General features: G+C 40.6%; 2 protein-coding genes across 4 annotated transcripts; one reads left to right on the top strand and one right to left on the bottom strand.

Annotated features, from left to right (window-relative positions):
* Positions 1-1,421: 1,421 nt before the first annotated feature.
* cfap70 (cilia and flagella associated protein 70) lies at positions 1,422-13,939 on the bottom strand. 2 transcript variants are annotated; one of them, XM_012838718.2, is made up of 26 exons: positions 13,717-13,939; positions 13,222-13,405; positions 13,017-13,115; positions 12,430-12,515; positions 11,991-12,170; positions 11,568-11,750; positions 11,281-11,375; positions 10,701-10,800; positions 10,337-10,471; positions 9,921-10,070; positions 9,241-9,315; positions 9,031-9,122; positions 8,832-8,892; positions 8,331-8,525; positions 7,575-7,706; positions 7,006-7,131; positions 6,666-6,799; positions 5,895-6,010; positions 5,186-5,377; positions 4,760-4,911; positions 4,347-4,499; positions 3,667-3,828; positions 3,358-3,447; positions 2,234-2,335; positions 1,713-1,760; positions 1,422-1,595 (listed from the first exon to the last, which is right to left on the bottom strand). In XM_012838718.2, the coding sequence occupies exons 1-26, from the start codon at positions 13,786-13,788 to the stop codon at positions 1,515-1,517; spliced, it is 3,195 nt and encodes a 1,064-aa protein (XP_012694172.2). In that variant the 5' UTR covers positions 13,789-13,939; the 3' UTR covers positions 1,422-1,514. The 2 variants fall into 2 exon arrangements, with proteins under 2 accessions (XP_012694172.2, XP_042564492.1); XM_042708558.1 differs by lacking the exons at positions 13,017-13,115; positions 13,222-13,405; positions 13,717-13,939 and having other exon boundaries at positions 11,991-12,139; positions 12,430-12,504.
* Positions 13,940-13,978: 39 nt separating this feature from the next.
* On the top strand, positions 13,979-18,786 carry LOC105910067. Of its 2 annotated transcripts, none has more exons than XM_031574380.2 (9): positions 13,979-14,265; positions 14,395-14,506; positions 14,627-14,685; positions 14,868-15,378; positions 15,479-15,532; positions 15,662-15,740; positions 16,021-16,123; positions 16,729-16,916; positions 17,020-18,786. In XM_031574380.2, exons 2-9 carry the CDS (start codon positions 14,403-14,405, stop codon positions 17,149-17,151), a joined length of 1,230 nt encoding a protein of 409 aa, XP_031430240.1. In that variant the 5' UTR covers positions 13,979-14,265; positions 14,395-14,402; the 3' UTR covers positions 17,152-18,786. The 2 variants fall into 2 exon arrangements, with proteins under 2 accessions (XP_031430240.1, XP_012694201.2); XM_012838747.3 differs by having other exon boundaries at positions 13,979-14,238; positions 17,020-18,783.
* The last annotated feature ends 1,958 nt before the right edge of the window (positions 18,787-20,744 follow it).

The following is a 20,744-nucleotide window of genomic DNA, read 5'->3' as shown; positions in this document are numbered from 1 at the left end:
TCTATGGTGAAACATCTATCTGGTGCAGGTCTCACCTGCAAGGCTGAAACCTTTTGTGACAGATCTAAAGGCTTTTGCAGATCAGGGTCAGCTCCCCAGAGCCATTAATTGGTGACGTTCAAGTAGTACTCTATTGTACTCTATTGAATAGAGTTACCAGGGGTTACCAATAGAGTTTGGTAGGTGTGATTTTTCAAAATCCCCATGTTATTCTCTAATAGAGAAAATTGCTTAGACATGGAAGTCCATAGTGGACTGCAAAGGTCTGTAAGCCCCAACCCTTTTTAATAGATGGTGCCTTCAAATGTGTCGTGTTTAACATGTTCCTGACCTCAGTGATGGACATCTTCTTAAAGCTCACAAAGAGTTCACAAGTTGTAACGTATTTGCTGTCCTTCTGTTGCTTGTGTGGCTGGGACAAGCTTTCAGACTCCACATCAACTGTTTTCTAGAAGGCGTGCCATGCACGAGCATCTACCTTGTCCGGCCCAGCAAGCTCCCTGGCACCAAGAAGGCAAAACCATGTTGTATTTCAAACAACTGATGCTGGACCACCTCAGTAGTTGTTGATTACTCTGAAATGAAGCCTTCAGTATTTCCACAACCTGTTACTTTGGAATCATTTGAGAGGTTTTCTTCTCCATGACATCATCCAGGCTGGACAGCGACGAAGACGCATATTGCCATAGTGACTGGAGGGAGGGCTGTGTGGGAAAGTGACACTGACAAAGTGACACAATTCTCTGATAAAAAGATTTAAAAAGCATAAATTCACAAAAGCCCACTGGCTGATTTACATTCTGAGGTAGACGTGTGTATTACCAGAGATCACCTGACACTCACACATACAAATGCACTCTCATGCACAGTTACACAATTGTCATACAGTTTTCTCTAAACACAGCCCTTATGTCATGTAGCATCACTTATAGAATAATGACCGAAACATTAATGTTTGTAACGACTCAATATATATATATATATATATATATATATAAAAAATATATATACTTTTCCTTTCAAACTACGACAAAGGACAAACAAATCAACAACTTAATAAAAGAGATTCTACTTTACTGCCAAAAATCTTTTAGTCAAACCTTAAATTGGTCCCTGTTGGATACCTAGAACTGATGTTGTGAATAGTCTGACACTGAAACACACAACACACCTCCGACATTACCATCAGCAATCTAGCCAGCATCGACCTCACCATCTCTGACCACCTGGCTATCACCTTGGACATGGACATCCCCACCCCCCATGTTAAGCAGAAACACACCATAATATTCTGGAAGTCCATCAACCTCCCCTCGCTCTCCTCCACCTTGGCCGCCACCATCACTCTGCCTCTGCCCCTATTTCGACTGTCTCCCCCACTGCCCTGGTCAATTTCTATAATGATGCACTCTTCTCCTGTCTTGGAGGAACATGCTTTATTTTACACAAATAAGTGTACAAGTTACCATTAAAACAGACATGTCCCATTGAATGCAGTCAATACCACACTGTATTCAAAACCCAGGGTTGCCAAATCCAACATGTCTTTGCATCTCATTGATCTCCTGGAGAAGTGGTTCATTTTGTAAACCAAGCTGAAAAAAAAAAAACCATTAAAACATTAAAGTTTGTATATCACCAATCCAAAGATGTTCTTCCAAAAATCAACAGTTCAGTAGCATAGGCTTATATTGTCCACTTAGACAACCAACCTTCAGAGTGTACTTATAAGACTGCTCTGCCTCCAACTTTCTCCCCATCTGTAAATTCCACACATAGTGGAAGAGAGAGAAGTGAGAAAGTGATACCAATGGGCGGCAACACTGTAAACATACAGTATATTCACCAGGATATCTAAGGTCAGGTAAATGCAGTAATCTAACATCAAACTAGTGTAAAAAGAACGTTTCTTGCTTTTTGTACTGACAGAAATTAGCTTCCATATGTTTATAACTGTCTTTTTTAGTATATTTGTTTCATTTCATAGATATAAGACATAGGATCATGTTAGTCTTCTGTTTGTTTTTGCTTATGTTACAAATGAACCCTCTTGGCTACCAACAATGTTTCAACCTTAGAACATTTTTAGCCTTGATATCTAGTGTTAATAGGTCTGGGCAAAAATACCTTGAAACTATTTTACCTTCTAAAACTGAATTCAATTTGTTTGATATTCTTTGAAGATCCTACAGAACATATGCACACCCGCCATCACAAACACAATGCTACTCACCTGCAAACATACAAGAGCTAGGTATCCCCACACCTCTGCATTAGCACTGCTTAGAGTGTTTGCCTCTGTCAGTGCATCCTCAGCTTCTGTCATTTCCCCCAGCTAGCATACACATGTGAAGAAGAAAAGAATCACACTGAATGTAACCCAGTCACAAAGACAACAAATTCAGTATTGGCCGCTGCAATCAATGATCAATGGGTTTTGTGCTTCTAATCCACATCTTTCATATCATTCCGCAAGTTACTTTTCTTAACGGAAATTCAGTGTAACTTGAAGTTAGCAAGTAATATGGCAAATGTATTGTTTTGGCGCTATATAAATACAATTGAATGAATACGTTGCTATGCAACACCTGAATCTTTAAAGTTCTATTTGCGTGAAGAATAATGTTTTCTCAGCAGAAGCCACGAAACGGCAACAAAATCACTTGTGATCATTTTGGCAAGTAACCGTATAATAAGCGGGATAATGTATAGTGTACTGGCGACTACACATTATCCCTTATGTATGTAATGTGTGTAATACATATTAGTCTGTACAGTTTAATAGTGTTTGAATGCACTCCCATCAGGACTTTATGTCAAGATGAACTGCTATTAAAAGTTCATGCTGCTCTTTCTAGACTTTAAAAATGAATGTGTCTGGAGAGCACATGCATTGTATTGATACCACATGTTTGGACAATGAGGTTCATTTTTTTAGCAAGCTACCAGCAAAATGCAAATAAATCAATGGAGGGAATGAAACAACAGCTATTTAAGAATGCATCTTTGAGGTAAAGGACACATATCACACAATGTTGTAAACATTTGCTTGATCCTTTGAAGTGGTGCTATATTGGGTGTTGCTATTGTAAGCTGTGGTAGAGGTGTGTTGTGTTGCTATTGTAAGCTGTGGTAGAGGTGTGTTGTGTTGCTATTGTAAGCTGTGGTAGAGGTGTGTTGTGTTGCTATTGTAAGCTGTGGTAGAGGTGTGTTGTGTTGCTATGGTAAGCTGTGGTAGAGGTGTGTTGTGTTGCTATTGTAAGCTGTGGTAGAGGTGCGTTGTGTTGCTATGGTAAGCTGTGGTAGAGGTGCGTTGTGTTGCTATGGTAAGCTGTGGTAGAGGTGCGTTGTGTTTACCCGGTAGCAGGCGATGCCCACGCCAAGCCAGGTCAAGCAGGATGGTGAGCTCTTGCAAGCACGTAGGTATGTGGCTTTGGCCTTCTCAAACTGCAAACGTTTCAGGAAAATTGATGGCTAGGTTAATCTCAAAGTCTCGTTTTCCATTTAAACAGAATTCAATCAATGCCTTCGGAGTCCTTTCTAGCATGTAAAATCTGAATACGAGGATTAAATTACATGTGGTGGTGGTAGTATTACTTTTAGTATTAATACTTTTAGTAGTATTACTTCTCAGCTGAATAAAACCCTAAGGGCCTGACAGCTGACCTGTCCTTCACGCAGGTAGATGGAGCCCAGGCGCAGATAGATGGGGTGTGTGTCAGAAGCGTCCGTCACAAAGTCCAAGGTCCTCTCATAACACTTCCGAGCATCTCTGCACTCGTCTCGCAGGTAATGCAGGTGGCCCCACAACGCCCACACATCTGGCTTCTACACACAAGGAAAGAACAGTTTCACTTCCTGACAGTACGGTTTTGAGGTTCACGGTATGTCAGTTCCATGTCCTGAGCTGTCTTAATTCAACTATGCCAAAGTAAATACAATTTTCCATTCTACGGCACCTTTAAATGTGAGCGAGTGATACAAATAGCAAATAGAAGATACAGCTGAGGAAGTAGGTTGATATTACAGTATTCTTTGTGCAGTTGTGAGCCTCCGAACTAACACAGGGTTTGCTATGATGGTATGATGGCTTTTAACTTAGGACCATACATCAAAGTCACAAGATCCCATTACAGGCCGAGGAATGACAAATTGTCTCGGAAATGTACTCCCCATTACAATGTATAAACACATTTGCAATTATAATTACACACCACAACCTATTGCTATGGAAATGTGCTATTGCTATTGCAAAATGAAAGATCTAATGAGGTGTGATGATCAAGAATGAAATCTATTTGCCATGTTTTATGAGTTTGTTGAGAGGTGCTGTGCGCCTGGATCACCTCATAACTATCACTGAGCGCTGCACTGAGGCTTGTCTCAGCACTGCAGTACTCTCCTCGGAGAGTGTGGAGTTGAGCCAATGCCAGATGGTAGCAGCTACTCAACCCCCCCTCAGGACACAGCAGCTCTTGAGCCAGGGCCCTCTGGGCCATCTAATGGCAATAAGGTGAAAGGAGAAGAACGGAGATCAAACATGAATGGTAACGTAAAGATAATTTGAGGAGCCAATAGCACCGGATGCAACCCAAAGCTCCAGCTGATTCCCCTCTCCTTCATGTTCATTCATTTCTTCTGTGAAGTTAATTTAAGTAAAAGACAAAACGTAAGTCCAGAGTGGCACGTACTTGGATTACACATACTTTTATAGCTTAAAATTAGAGCCCACATTGTTGTATTAATTGTATGCAGTGACCTGTAATGCATTATTCTGCAGTAGGAACTCCACGGTCTTCATGTAGATACTAGATGCCCTGCTAGGGCTGGCAAGGGCAGTTGTACTGGTGGGTTTAGGTTCCACAGCCACAGAACAGCCCTTGACATCACTTTCTGCATTCTCCCCCTCCACTGGAACAAGAAAAACACATACAGAGAGAGATAAAGAGAAAGTGAGAGAGTTTTGTAAAGCTGTATACTACTGCTTCATGTTACACTTCTCCACCTCCATACAAGGCAGTATGTGAAAAAAATGGCATACACTTTCCCCCATTTGTATTGCTACGTTATTATCTTGATGTCTGCAGGTATTTTCGTAATATTATTATCAGTATTAAAGAGGGAAGTAGTCACTGTTGTGTCAGTACACATAGTGAAGACAGCACAGGTATGATCTTGGACTCACTGCTCTTATCAGCGGAGTCTCCACCAACTCCTTCCTCCTGCACAATGTTCTCTGCCTGCGTGTCGAACTTTTCTGTCTGTGTGTCCCCATCTCCGACTGGGCCAGGCGCCAAACCTGCCCGCTGCTGCTTACTGGCCTCTAAGAAAGCCATTTCTGTCTGGATGCTGTTGTCCTGTGCTTGATAGAACAGACCTGTCCACAGCAGAGAGACAGGGTACCGACATGGCTGAAGTGAATACAAAATGTTTTTTAAAAGTTAAAATATTGTAAATATTGGTATTGATGCATACAGTGCTGTAAAACTACATTGTAAAGAAGAGAAAACCCTCCAAGGCAATTTGAGAGCAGAAAAAGCAGGTATGGCTTTTCAATCTTTATAAGAATCTGTGAAAAATCCACCGTTAGGCTTCGTTCACACTGCAAGCATTAGTGCTCAATTCGGCTTTACTGCTCAGATCTGTTCATATGGCTGTTCACATCATTTTGTGATAATATGATGAACTAATCCATTATTATTTCTACCTCTTATCACAGGGGTTATTGATTTCTTCACATGCTCATCCAAAAGAACCCTTATGTGTTTTAATACAAACTTGCATGTTACAATATTAATGTTTTTCAACACTACCAGGCCTTGGAATAATTACTGAACAAGGTTGGCTATGGACGATCTTATCTAAGAATTTCCCCTGAACGACCCTGAACTCACCAAACAGTGTCCAGGCAACCACACTACGGGGATTGACACAGGTTGCTCCTTCAAAAAATGTCTCTGCATCCTCATACCGTCCATCCATCTCAGCCAGAATACCACACATCAGTAAACTGCAGACAGTGAAAGAGAGGAGAGGTAAAGAAAGACAGAAAAATATGAGCATGTATGAAAAACAAAACACGCAGACACACACACACACACACGTTTTTGAGGTTGTCTGCAGGGTTGTCTGTCATGAGGTGTGTGGGGTGGGAGTTCAAGTTGAGTGTCACAAAGAAAAGCAGTACAAATGTTTGAATCATACAAACCTCAATGTTCTAATGTTACTGTTTTAAAGACATTTACTGTCATCCAAGCCTGCAACTTAGATTTAATCTATATTTTCATTGAAAGTTCTATCTCGATTTAATAAGTAATGAAAATATCTAATGTTTATCTTGTAGCATTACACTGTCATTTAAATAGCTATTATTCTATTTTCCTCTTTCAACCTGCTTTGTAAACAACAATCGGTAATTAAAATTGGGTAAATTCAGAAAATCAGCTCTAATTCAGCGAATGACTGGTTTGACCTGTCACACCACACTACCTTAGAAGGACCAGCCATATTGACTGTTACTGAACTGTTACAGAACCATCAATAAGCTTGTTAAGTAAACAGCCTTAACCTTCAGAGGTTAGACGTGAGTTGAACTAATGCTCAGTTAACCAGGCTCAACCGATGTTATCAGTGTAAAAGGGTCCTGCACAAGATAGGTGGTTCACCTGGACAGATGTGCCTGGTTTATAGACACAGCCTGATGGAAGCACTCCTCTGCTTTCTGGTAGTCCCCCCTCAGCATGTAGAAACAGCCATAATCAAACCAGTGGGATGGGTCATTACGATCTCGAGCCAGCCGCTGTAGGGGGATAGACAGGTGCACTGCACACTCACCCACGTACCTCAACAACTCTGATTCCTCATGGATTTGAGAACAGTCAGAATCACAAGACATACCACATTTCAAACATTTTGCACATACAGATGATTTATGAGTATGGTCCAACCACGTATGTTAGGTTGAACCTAGCCTCTGAATTGAGCCCACAAATGACTGTCCTGTACCTCCTGGTAGTACTGTGTGGCCAGCTGGTAGTCCTGGTTGAGCTCAGCCTCTCTGGCAAAGTGCCTTAGCTGAGAACACTCCAGCTGTGGCTGCGGCTGATTCTCTAGATTATCTACTGATAATGTCTGAACAGGAGAGATAAAAATGATGAGTCCATCAAGTACACAAACAACACCTCTGTATTTATTTCTATGGCTCAGGTGTAAAGTTACTGTTTGATTATGGTTTTCCAGGAGCTAAGGGCTATAGCTGCAACTCAGTAGAAAAATATATAATGCATGAATAAAAAAGGGAAGCACTTTATCTGAACCCTCCTTCATTAGACATAAACATATACATTATATGCATCATAAACAATATATGGAAGATGCAAGCTTCCCACAAATAATATCCATGACATGACTGTGTGGTGTTACCATTAACATTCCAACAAGACAAAAGCTAGGTTTTGGGGCTAAACACCTTTAGTTAGGTCAAGATATAGGGAGTTGGGAGGTTTTAACAGTACCTATGGTGTTTTGTGGGGTCTGCTGGTTATATATCTACAAACAAAAAAGGAATGTCTTACCTTATTCAGTGCCATGTGCATTTCATCCACCAGGAACACATACAGTTGACTCAGAAATGCCTGCAGTTGATCCTCATCTGCGAAGGCTTCAGTTCGCAACATTTTCTCACGTACTATACGCACTACAGAGTACTAACCAACACACGCACACAAACACAGAGAGATACAGAAACAAAGACCAACTACCATTACAGGCATGTGTGTGGACACTTTGAAAAAACATTTAGCCACACCAAGCATCTGAATGAGTGAGCTGAAATGTCTTTTTCCTTCAGTGGTGAGAGGCTAAGCATCTCATAGGCGAACTTCTGCAGTCACTCTTACAGCTCTATAAGCAGGACGACTTTGGGAATCAGAGCAGCCCTCATACATATGGCCAACTCAGCATAACTATATAGATCATTTGGTGTGCGTAGCTACAGAGCCAGGGTTCAAAATGTGAAACATAGAGTGGGCCCTAATTTCATAGGGCAACTAGCACCATGAACAGGCTTTGTGCTTCAGCACAGTCACAGTGAGAAGAGGTTAAATTAGCTAACAGAGTTCATTCATTAATTTACCTACAGTCATTCATTCATTCAGCTCCATTCATTCATTCATTCAACTACAATTACGAAAAACAAACCAGTTTTACTTTGATGCTATTGACAGAGAAGTGATTTGTAAGGAGAACACGAATACAACAGCCTACTTGTACCCTTTCTTGAATAACTTTTCACCTCATCCTCATGTTTTGTGCTTTCCCCCTTGACTTACTTTGAGTTGTTCTTTGAAAGCAAAGTACTTCCCGGAGTAGTTGAGCTCCCCTAGCAACTGTCTTTTACGCTGCTCCTGGGTGTTGGGGTCCAGAGAAGAGGCACCAGGTTCAAATGCTGCACCAAACAGCTGCTGGTACTGGTCCATGACCTGTGCTGCTACATTTGCTACTTGACCTTGAAACTCCTGCACCGCCTGTCAGTCATAACATAAATGAGTAAATGTGCGTTTGAGTGCAGTGACAAGAGAATGAAGAAAAGTGCATTTACGTGTTAATGATAAATAAACAAAGTGGTTGCCACTTGGTTGGCTGTTTAGGTTATTCCTATGGTTTCTGTAATGTCTTTTATCAGTAGGTTCGCCCTGACATGAAGCACTCACAGCTAACTTTGCCTTAGCATTCAGGAAAATAATAACATTAGCTGTAGTCAGTGTCTACAAGCAGATGACAACACCATCTTTGTTGTGGATGAGGGGTAGAGGGTGTGAGATATATTTTACCCTTTCTGCTCCAGTTGGTCTGTGAAGTAATGGAGGTCTTGGAGGAATAAGCTGCATCACTCTATGGATTAAACATTTACAATAACATTAATCTACATCCATGACAACAATAAGGTGATATAATATCTTAATTGATTTAATTATCATACAAAGATTTATTTTCAGTAAAACATGTGGGTTTTTTTTATGAGTACAGTACCTTTTTGTCAGCTCCTCTTTTGGTCTTTTTGGAACAAGTGGTCTGTCTAGTTCAATCTCAATTACAATGTAGGACTTGGAATCTGCATACATCTACAACAGAGAGCACATAAACCTGCTGTTAGCAATTTTTTTTTTAGTTGTGTGTTGCTGTACTGAAGTTTATTTATTTATTATTTATTCATTTTTAATTTGAAATGGTAAAACTAACTTGTCCCTCTGTGTTGATTTGTGGCTCCACCTCAACAAAGTTCTCCTCTGGGGCAACCTTGCCCGGAGGCCCTACCTGGAACACAGAACACACAGAACACTTGTATTGTAGCTTCTGGCGTAGCATGTGCTTGAGGCTAAGAGCACCAAGTGTTAAATCACACTGTATGTAATTTATACATACATACATACTGGGTAGTTTAACAAGGGTACACGATTTAAATGTTTTTAATCCTGTCATCAAGACATTGAACTATTTTTTTAATGTAAATTAAGAAATGAATCTTGTAAACAGACTAGTTCTGTTTAATGATGTTTGACACCAATTATTTAAGTTTGATAAAGGCAGGGGAAATAGAGTCTTTGAACATGCACAAACCCCATTCTCCAAGTAATCAAAATGACTGGTTGTTTTAACATGGCTACTAGTCTCTAATATTTTCCTATCAAACAAAATATCAAAAGTTTCACCCAGCCCTTTCAATCTGATTGAATTTTCTTTTGGATTGAGGTAGTTCATTATCTTTGAGGTGGTTACCGGTACATGGTGCAGTTTTATTCTGATCGGGCTATTAGTCAAATTACTAATGGAATATTAGGACCCATGTAAATGTAAGGACTGTATTGCAAACTGCAGTTTTAAGTCAGAAACACAGGGTGGTGGTGGTGGTGAGCAACAACCTTTTTGGGAGTCTCCTTGGTGTCTTTTCCTCCCTTCTCGAAGATTTTGCTAGGCGCGGCCTTACAGGAGTTAACAGAGGAGACCCGACCTTTGCCCCCCGTCACCGGTAGCCGCATGCTCTCACGTAACACACTTTGGTTCCTCTTAGTCTTCAACACAAAAAAAACATAGATTTGGAGATATTATATCAGCATGGTGATTCTAAACAGCAGATAGATTGTAACTTCTATTTCAATTTTTTTTTTAAGTTTTGGACAGCTGATCAACAACACATGTGCTGGCAATAACTGACTCACAACTCTTATCTGAAACTGAACGAGAATGATTTTCATTGATTCATCAAAACTGTAATGAAACTTCTCTTCTCTCTCAACTTGATGGGTGACACATAAAAAGAGTAGAAAAAAGTTCTGACCTTCAACATGAGCTCAGACTCATAGAAAGGGTAGATCTTATAGGCCCCTCTGACACATGTGGCTCCTGGATACATCAGTGGAGCCAAGTCCATATACGCCACTCCATGGAAGGATATTTGGGTCTCATCCTCTACCTACATTAAGAAAACAAATGCACTATTGAATTTTGCATAGATTGTTGCACAGATTACACAGAGATAGATTATACAGAATTATGAATGGATCGATATGTTTGCAGCATTTTTGAGGCACTAGTATTTCTAGTACAGAGGCAGTGGGATATCTGACGTAAAACAAAAATAGTTTTAGTTTAGTTAGGTAACACATTTTGAGAACAGTGTATTTAAGGTTATGCCCTCGCACCTTCTCTTTACCAGCCTTCGCTCCCTTGGCGGCTCCCATTTGCGCTACTCTCATAATCTCTATAGGCCACAGCCGACTCTCTATAATCCTGCGGGTCAACCTGTGGAGACGGGGAAACCATGTGTTTAGAGATGTCCAGACAGCCACGTAGAGATCACAAAATCATTACACCACCATAACCAGCACACTACTTGTACTTGCAGCTGAACATAGGTGGAGGGATGAGTATAAAGCAATGTCCTTTTAGAACTCCACAATGGCACAGGATGAGCTTTGAATCAAATACATTCTAACATTCAAGATACAGAATAGCTACATTACAAAAAGCACAAACTTGCACTTATACATCCCTTAAAATGGGTTTCAAGTATTTCCTGATAAAAACTGTGTAAATGATGGGGAAAACAACTGACTGTACACACAGGCATATAAATGTGGCCGTCATGACACCATTTAACAGTTGTCAGTTTTCTCTGATCTGTTTTCCCACAATAGTATTATATTCCGAGGAAATATGGAAGGGTATTAACAATTATTAACGATTAACAGTTAACGTTATAAAGAGCCAAGGCAGTCTCACCAAGCAGCACCTCCAGCATCCAGGAAGCAGCGGCGCTCTGTATCCCAGCTCACCCTCTTTCTATTTGTTTCAGCCTCTACACAGAATTGCTTATCCTAGAATTCACACATGGAGAATAAGAGCCAAACAATCTTACTTCACTGAAACAATCTTCTCCAGTGTTCTATTTAGGATTATGGTGATCTTTCATTCAGAGGCATGAAAAAAGATATTGATGTTATTTACCATTCTACTGTTTGTTTGTTTTTGTTACGATAAGAGATAAGAGAATGTTTCATGTAATTTACCTCTACACTGGTCAGATCTCCATCCTCCATGCTGACAGACTCTTCTTCAATGCTACTGCCTGGTATATTCTGAGATCCTAGGGCCAACGTGCCACTCTGTGGCCATTTTTTGGGTCGGGGTACAGGTTCTCTCTCCCCTCCCATTTTCAGCATTCCATTGGAGAACATCAATATTTGCTCTTTCTGTGACAGAACAAGGGTACATGCCCCAACAGGTCAACAGATATTCTACTTGATGTTACAAACACACTTTAAAATATATGAATAACATAAGCTTACTAAACGTCTTTATATTTCAAATATGCACTTAAGAAAGCTTTTCACTGATCCAAATGTACATAGAGCAAATACTAGAACAGAGTGTTTGGTTGGTGTAAATATACCAAGCTATCTAAAAGATCTGATTGCTAACAAGAGAAATACCTCAGCTGTGAGGGGCATCTGTAGCGCCGCAACATAGCCTGACGCAGGCCCTGTTGCAGGACTCCACACTTCAGGCACAGAGTACGCTGTTTCAACAGTAACTTTCAAAAGTTTGGACTCAGAGAGTTGGGAGTCCGACAGCAAAGGCTCTGGGACAACAATTGAGACGTCAAGCATAGGCTAAAAAGCAAAAGAAAAAAATTACACTTACATACAGCCTAGACTACTTCATGTTTGCAAGTGCACGGACTCCCGTTCAAAAACAGTGAACCATATCTTGGTAGCTAACAAATGTTTGTTAGCACCAATGCCAGTATTGCTAGGTAGTGACAAGCTTATGTGATGACAGAATAATTTGGGTTCCTGCCATAATAACCAGAAAACAATTTACGACCCTGATTTGCATATTAAAAGATCAGTTCTGTGGGTTAACGTTCACCTTGCAGCTACCGTCCAGGGCAGCTGTCTCTCCAGGTGAGCCAGGTGCTGGATTAAGGAATGTAGAGCAGGTGAAGCTGCACTGACCTGACAAAGTAAGATAACTTTATGATTCACAATGAACAGAAAATGCTCAAATACTTTCATTTCTTTCATAGCCCATTAGATGTGGCTGTTTTCATCCCACAAAACTCTTACTTAAAGTAGATTGATGAACATCTCTGATTTCATACAAATCTAACATTTTACCTTTTCCTAATGAGCATTTATGTAGCTTGCTGTCTGCTAGTTGATAGACCTGTCACACCTTTAACTTTATACCTTTAACCATCTGCTACATACATACATACATACATCTGCTTATGCCGATGTCCAAAATTAGCATTGGGCATTTAATGCTTAGATACTGGACTGCAGTGGCTTCTGTCCTTTGCACTTCTGCATCTGCCTTTTCTTCACTGGCTTCATTTTTTTCATGGCATATGCCATCTCTGTCAACTTACTGCGGTTGTTATTATTATTATTATAATTATTATTATCTAAAAACTGATTTATGTTGACAGTTAAGAGCTCAATTTGAAATCTAACCATAGAGAAGAGGGAGTAGATCCACCACCGCTTGTCCGAGAACAATCGTCTTCTCTTCCTTCTGCTTCTTTTCTTTGGGCAAGATCTCAGTCACAGTCACTGATGAGCACGACATAAGCAGTAATGAGAAGCTCTGCATGTCAATGTAAAAGATAAAGCATGATCCAAATGAAGAGGGGCACTGAGCTCCATAAAGACTACTTACAGATGACAGGTTTATGGGCAAGATCATCCAAATTGTGTGCAGCATCTGAACACTCGAAGCTGCATGTAAAGCTGTAATCCACGGCTGAGTCAACAATTGCATCAAGTTTTGGAGAATCTCCAAGGACAACACCATTAAACTCAACTCTAACAAAGCTGAGGAAAGACTCAGTCCTGCTTCCTTTCTGAAAGACAATCAAGCCGACTGTCATCAATGAGAGTCAATGACAGAAACACCAGAGTTGTTCAACAGTTGATAAGCCTAGCATATAAGTGTCAATATGTGCAAAACTACAAAAAAAGAAGAGACGACAGACTATGTAATAATTTAAGACAAAGTGAATTAAGTCCATACGATGAAGCGGATAGATAAATAGATCAAACAAGTTTAAAGATTTAAAAACTAAACATAGAAACACCATCCATCCAGTCTAGATAGATTCGATATCTAACTTACCTCATGTCAAGGTTCGCTATTTTGGCTAACTTTACTCACCAAATTATGCCCACGTACGACTTTTATTTTTACGGATACTGCCTTTTCTCCAACTCCTTGTCCTATTTCCATTTTGAGTACTTGCGCTAAACAATCAATATCAAAAATACAGTTTGACCCTGCCAAACTAACTACTTAGCCATGAAGTAACTTTAAATAAGTAAGTTGCTAGCTAGTGCCCATAAGGACTTAGTAGAAGGTAGTCTTGAATTATTCGGCGTCTACATGTTTCTATAGTAACCGTTCAAGATATCGCGAGATATCACCGTACTTCAAAATCATTTTTTGTTATGTTGGGGACTTGTGTGTCGAGCTGTCTATCTTATAAACTAAGCTGCAGCTAATACGATCATATTTCCACCAACGTAATGATGCGAAGTACGCGGAAGATTCGATGAAAAGATGGGAGATGTTGCGTATTTTGTTTTTCGTGACAAGACAGTAGATGTATAGAACTTGATACATTAGGAACACCGTCTGGGTCCTAACGGCCAAAACAGCTCTTCCGGGAAGCATATGCGGGTAATTCAATTGCTTAACGTTACCAAGGTAGACCGAAGTCCTCACACAGACTTTGAATTTAGTTGAGTTGAATGTGTGGCAGGGGTGTGTGTTTTGGCTTTTGTATGAACTCATTTCTTCAGCTGTGTCTCACTTTGTTTTCCTTTGCGATTGTAGTCACCAGAATGTCAATTCTGTGCGCTGTCAACAAAGCACTAAAACAGTGTGAGGTTGAAGAGACTCGCTCCAACGACAACATTTTCCTATGCAGAGATCTACTTACACATATGTGAGTGTTCCTATGGGTGGTTAGCCTTTTTTACATTAACTGTTAACAAACTTTTGCGATTTTACACTGTTAATGTGGTAATACTGGAACAATCAGAACTGGCCTTGCTTTATCTTCCAGGAAAATTCCTGACATCCATTCGAGAGAGACAGAAAGACAGTTAAATACAGCCAAAGAGGGTACGTTACTACACAAACACATTAACATTGCCGCAGTATGGTTGAATCAGACTGTAGTTTACTATTTTCTTTCTGTGTGTGTGTGTTAAATCTGTGTATTATTTTCCAAGCACAACTTGACAGAGTAGACTGGTTATTATGAGTGTCTTCTGCCAGTTAAGATGAATTTAATTATCTCTTAGATTCATTGGAAATTTCTCCTGAGGGGAAACAAGAGCTGGAGCAGTTGGAAAAGCTGCTGGAAAAGGCATTCAGGGTACGGAGCACGTTGGCCACGCATGCAGACTCAAAACCCACTACTGGAAAGGGAAAAGGGAGGTCTTCTTCCCTGGTAAATGGCCACAGCAAATCTATCGACAAAGACAGCTTTGACAAAAGACCTACCCAGGTGACAAAGGTACCACCTCAGGTCAAAGCTATACGAGGGATCCCTGGAACTCAAGGGCAAACAACCAGGGGTGGCCTGTTGACAGGGCCTGCCAAAAGAAAGACCCTTAAGTCAGGAGAAAGTCCACCTCTCAACTCAATTAGACAAACTAAAGTTTCATTTGACAAAACTTCTACTCAGGATGTAGTTACTAAAATCAAACAAGAGGATCAACAGAAAACCCCTTCCTCTGGTGATGATCTGTGTAGGGCCATGACGCCCAAACCTCCCAATTCTGACTTTAAGGCCATTCTAGAAGAGATGTGGTAAGTAGTCATTCAGAATAGTTGCATCATGCATTCTTTGCAACAAATGTGAAATGTTGAAAACATCAAGTAGATATTCACAGTTGAGTTGTGGTTTAAGGATTCCATCTCCTCTCCTGCAACCTTGGACAACACTGAGGAGCAAACAGAGCAGGTGAGCATCTGATACCGTCTGAAAAGAGTTCTGAATATTTCACAGATCTATATGGTTGCCTGCTTTAGGGACATAAACTGATTGAATTTACATATGAACTATATAAAAGCTGATGGTTTTTTTTTAAAGGTTATGGGACAAGGTGTTGACCAAGGGTACACAGGTTGTTCCTGAGAAGATGCACTTTACCCAGAAGCTGCAAAGTACTGTATCCTTTTATACTGTGGTACTAGTTTTCTTAATAGATAGATATTTGAATAATGACATGAATTTCATGTCTTACAGTGTAACCACTTTGATGTGCTAGTTTTGCAGGTCCCTATTATCGTTGTCCTTTAAAACATTTTTTTTAAAAAATAGCCCAACACACCTTTTGTGCACCTGTGTAGTTAGTGCAACTAAAATGATCTTCAAATGTGCAATGCCATATTTTGGAAACATGGATACTTTGTTGGCATGCTTGTTTTTCCTGACCTGGCATGATTTAGTTCCCTGTGGAGATGCTTCCTGGTGCACCTGCTGATGCCAGTTCTGGGATGCGTTTCCTCACTGAGCTAGGCAGGGCAGCGGCAGATTTACCAATAGGCAATGGTAGGCAATTGCTTTTTCCACATTACTTAATATTTTCCTCTTTTTCTCTATACTGCTACAGTTGAAGTTGTTATCGTGTTTATCATCATAAGTTTGCAGTCAGTTATGGCAATTTCTAATTTAGCTGGTTGCTGAGGTTAGTATGCCAAATCTTGTTAGCGCTTATTAATGATTATATATGTTTTAACCTCCTCATTTATTTTTGACAAACCTCCATCCTGGATATTGATGTTGCCAATGGTGCATATTGATTTAAGTCGGTGAGATGTGAGTGTAGAGGCACTAAAGGGAGACAGATGCCCAAAGTGACATCAGCTTGTTGTCATCACAGTCATTTTCACTGTCAAAATGAGGGTTACTCACTACAAAACATAACACTTAAACAAAACACTATGCAATGTCTATTAAGGGGTTCTTAATTTGCAAACATGCTCCCTTAATTTGACCTTGAATTTAGCCAAGCCAAAGATGTATGACAAACTGAGGTACTTACATTCTTTGTGATTTTGTGTGTGCTCTGTCTCGTGAATTATTTAAGTATTCTAAATGTAAAGTGTTCTTGTGTTGTTTAATTTCGAGAGAAAAACTGCTTATGTGTATTTCAGTACTCGATGAGTACTGTGGATGGAAGCCTGGAGTGTTGTGTCCAGTCAGTAGGAGAGGAGCCTGGGGAGATCCGCTGAGACCCCACCTGCCTCCTGCTGTGTGTTACCACCGCCAGGCTGAACTGCAGGAGGTGGCACACCTGAGCCTGAGGGTGCAGGTACTACAGCAGGAGACCCTGCTCCAGCAGGTGAGGTTTTAGTAACGTGTTGTTTTGTTAGCTGCCACACAGGCTTAAAAATGGGATTGGCATTGAAAAGTGTGCTTGTCTGATTATGTGTGAATTCTGACAGGTTCTAAGAGATCTCCTCTGCTCTGGTCCTCCTTCTCCCTGCTCTGCTGCTCACCTCAGGGGACAGTACTCTCTCATGGGGGAGGGAGGGTTGCATTTCCCCACACTTGTAATGGACACTGAGCCAGAGTGAACATGGAGTTACTTCAGCAGTCCAGAAGAGGATGCCTGATGTGTGAAGGGTGTTCTCTACTGAGCAACTAGTCTCTCCACTAGTTTCCTTTCTGCCACTTGTGTCTTTTGGGATAGTTGTTTGCAAGATGTATCTTTTGTTAATTTTATGTATTAGAAAATAAGCTGTCTGTGCCTCTAGCAGGCCGACAGATGCAGAGTTTAAATCATGTTATTTAATTTGTTTGAATATTAATAACATTTGATGAGGGTAATAATGTGTGGGACTCCATGCCTGTTTAGACCGACAGAGTTTGTATCATGTTATTTAATTTATTTGAACATTAGTAACAAAAGATTCAAGTAAATAATGCATGGGAATTCATGCCTGTGTGGAGTGTTGCAGACCCTCTCGCCAGCAGAGGGAGCCATCTTAAAACAGTCTGACCTGCCTTGACGTTACATACACACACACACACAGCCTCAGATTGTTGGATAGTATAGAATATTTATTTTCAAATAAAATGTCACCTTTTTTTTTTACGTCAAATTCATGTTAGTCATTTGATATCCTTTGTAGTGACTTTTCATATCAGCAGCATACTTGAAAACACCCAAAGCTGTTGCAATAATAATTAGATGTAATTCGAGTCATGGCAGATCAACACAATGCATTCCATTAGTTTCAAACTGAGTTGATGTCTTGGAATGGTAGGAGGGAAGAGCATCACAGACTACTGTGAATGTGTAAATACACAAAAAGACTGCTCTTTTCACAAAAGGGGTGTGATGCATGATTCAAGAACTGTGAAAGTGCTGAGTAAAAATCTTCACCTCTCCTCCACCTTCGTTGAAAACAAAGGAGTTTCACACTTAATTAAAACAGCGTTTCAAAAACAGTGGGGGATCAACTGTGGTCATGTAACAAATGGCACACAAGGGAGACAGACGGAGCACATGCCACAGCAATAGTGCCCACACTATTAGTCCTTAGAGACTAAAAGACAGTTCCTTATCACAATGAAGTCATAGTATCAAAAGCCCCAATCTTCCCTGATGCTGAGTTAAACTACACATATCTTTAGACTCACAACTGAAGGTCTTCAGATGGAGGTGTAATCTAAGACAATTATAACACTTCTCTGCCACGTACTCCGTTGAAGGGTTATTGTAGTCGGAGAAATATTTTTCAGTGAGCAGTGCATGTGTGCTACATACAAGTCATAGAAGCTTAGAGGGGGTAGAGAGAGCGTGGTAGTGGTTTTGGGAACAGGCTGCTCCAGAATGGAAGACAGGTGGCGTTAGCTTCACACAGAGTGTCGTGGGTGTTTGAGCACCATCGTCCAGACTGCCCCCTCCCCTGTGCTCACATATGCGCAGACATTTATGCTCTGAGTCACAGGGAATGTGGTTGAAAAACATCTTTGGAGAGGAATGAAAAATGAAAGCCCTAAATGAGCAAGACAGGCACAGAGATCTTCTGTTAGAGCAGCCCTCCTCTGTTGGGGCACGCTCTTAAAGTTGAAATACCTTGAGAGTAAACTGTCCATTAAAAAAAAAAGCAGAGGATATAGATAGCAGCATTTGTGCTGATTATTATTGGTTGGGAAAACACCACCAGAAATGAATCTGCACCAGATGTCTAGAGTAGGTGGTGTTGATGTACTGAAACAGGGAAGCTTTAAACAGCCTTTCACCTACAAAGGCTGATCAAATAAAAAATGATCACTGCTAAGGCTGTACAGCTGTGGCGTGCTGCCAAAGCACTGCAATGGAAACTGCGTTACTCACTTATTTAGAACTCAGATGAACACGGAATAGTTTACTGAAAATCACAAAGTACTACCGGGTCAGATTGGAAACTTTGTAATTGTAAAGTGATGACCAATGAGAAAAGACTCTTCCTGCAAACTGCAAAGGGAAGCATATGTGTGCTGCACCCTGCCCATCTGGGAACTGACATCTTGAGTCTGTTATCCATTATCGTACACATGAGAGTCCTTGTCTTAATACAGTTTGAATTCTGATCTTGATAAACATGTCAAAGGGAATACTTCTGATGGTTATATAATGAACAGGGAGCTTCACCAAACTGTAACCAGAACCATTTTCTAGGCATGCCAAAATCTCCATAGATTCAGTATCCTTCTGTTCTCTCCATCCTTTTTTTCTCACCCCTTATTTCCCTCTTCTCTCCCTCTCTGAATGCAGGCATTGAGTCAGGGTTAAGTCATTCTGTTCCTCTAGTCTTGTTTACTGCCTGGCAGTAGATCTGTCTCATCTCTAGAGCTTTGGTCATACATATGCTTCCATTTAGTAGCATTTGTTGAAGCCGTAAAACCTCGACAGACCCTAATATGACATCCATCATTTGTATATAATAAATAAGATGGATATTATAAAATCTATATAGATTTATAGCTGGTATCAATGTACATTTTGGCCATGTTTTGTCAAAGCAAAGATAGGCATCTACATTACTACATACATACATTACTTGACACAATATTTATCATATAATATCAATATACATTATGTTACAGGACATGTTGTTTTGTAATGATTCACTTCGAGGATAAAACAAGCTGTCTTTCTGTGTGTACTGCATGTGAACACGTGTTATTTTTTGTGATGTTCATTTTTGGAAGAATGTGTTGCTGGTAGAGATTAAATAGGGTACTAAGCAGTCTCACGTCTTTTCCTCAACCTACAAACATTTTTTCAACCCAGTATTTTTTAGAGTGCAGGGGCGTAGAATCTATGGCAAGCACTGAAATTGCGCCCCTGTCGAAACATCCTGACACCCTCTTATAGATAACTTTACCATAATATCAGCTTAAAAATACAGGACCCAAATATTGCCATCAAGTGCTAATGAGCGCTGGCAAGCACATGGACCCTCAGAGCTCATACTCGCAGAGGAGCATCATTGGTAGGAGTTGAAATCATTCGGGCCTTAGACCTGTGGAGTGGTCCAGGTGCATCTTGGTGTTAGATTTACGACACCATTTTAATGAGACTGACATTGGCCTCCCACACGTGTGTGCACGCACACATATACACTCGTCTACACAATATAGTCAGTCTTTCATGACGCCCCCACCACCCCTCCCTCAAGATACTCGGCCTGCCTAATCTCTTGGGAGCATGACACACAGATTAAATCTTGAGTATTGATGATTTAGTGGCTCTGGGAAGAGGCAGGTACACATACAAACATAAAATAAATGTAGCTTTTCGTATGCTAATGTACTCTTGTGCTATACGCATTATGAGCCTGATGATTCATTTTGAGTGCGTATGTGTTTTTTTCTGTCTGTGTATCCCCATGGGAGAAGATCTGTGATAGAATAATGGCCCCCTTTTATCCTTTTGGTGGGTTCCATTGAGATATTTGGTTGTTTCTCATTTTGTGTCTGTGTGGGTGGATGATGTGTGGGTGGGTGCGCCTGTGAGAGGAGAGACTGAATGCCATTGGTCTGTCACTATACGAACAGACACTGCAGAGGTGCTGTCCCCCGTGTGTGTGTGTGTGTGTGTGTGTGTCTGCTTGTGCGTGGAATGTAGTGCAATGCATGAGATGCTCCTGAGCTAAGCGCTATCATTAATCACTAT

Source organism: Clupea harengus, chromosome 1 (genome assembly GCF_900700415.2).
Source record: "Clupea harengus chromosome 1, Ch_v2.0.2, whole genome shotgun sequence".
NCBI classification, from domain to species: domain Eukaryota; kingdom Metazoa; phylum Chordata; class Actinopteri; order Clupeiformes; family Clupeidae; genus Clupea; species Clupea harengus.
This window is presented reverse-complemented; position numbering and strand designations above follow the sequence as displayed.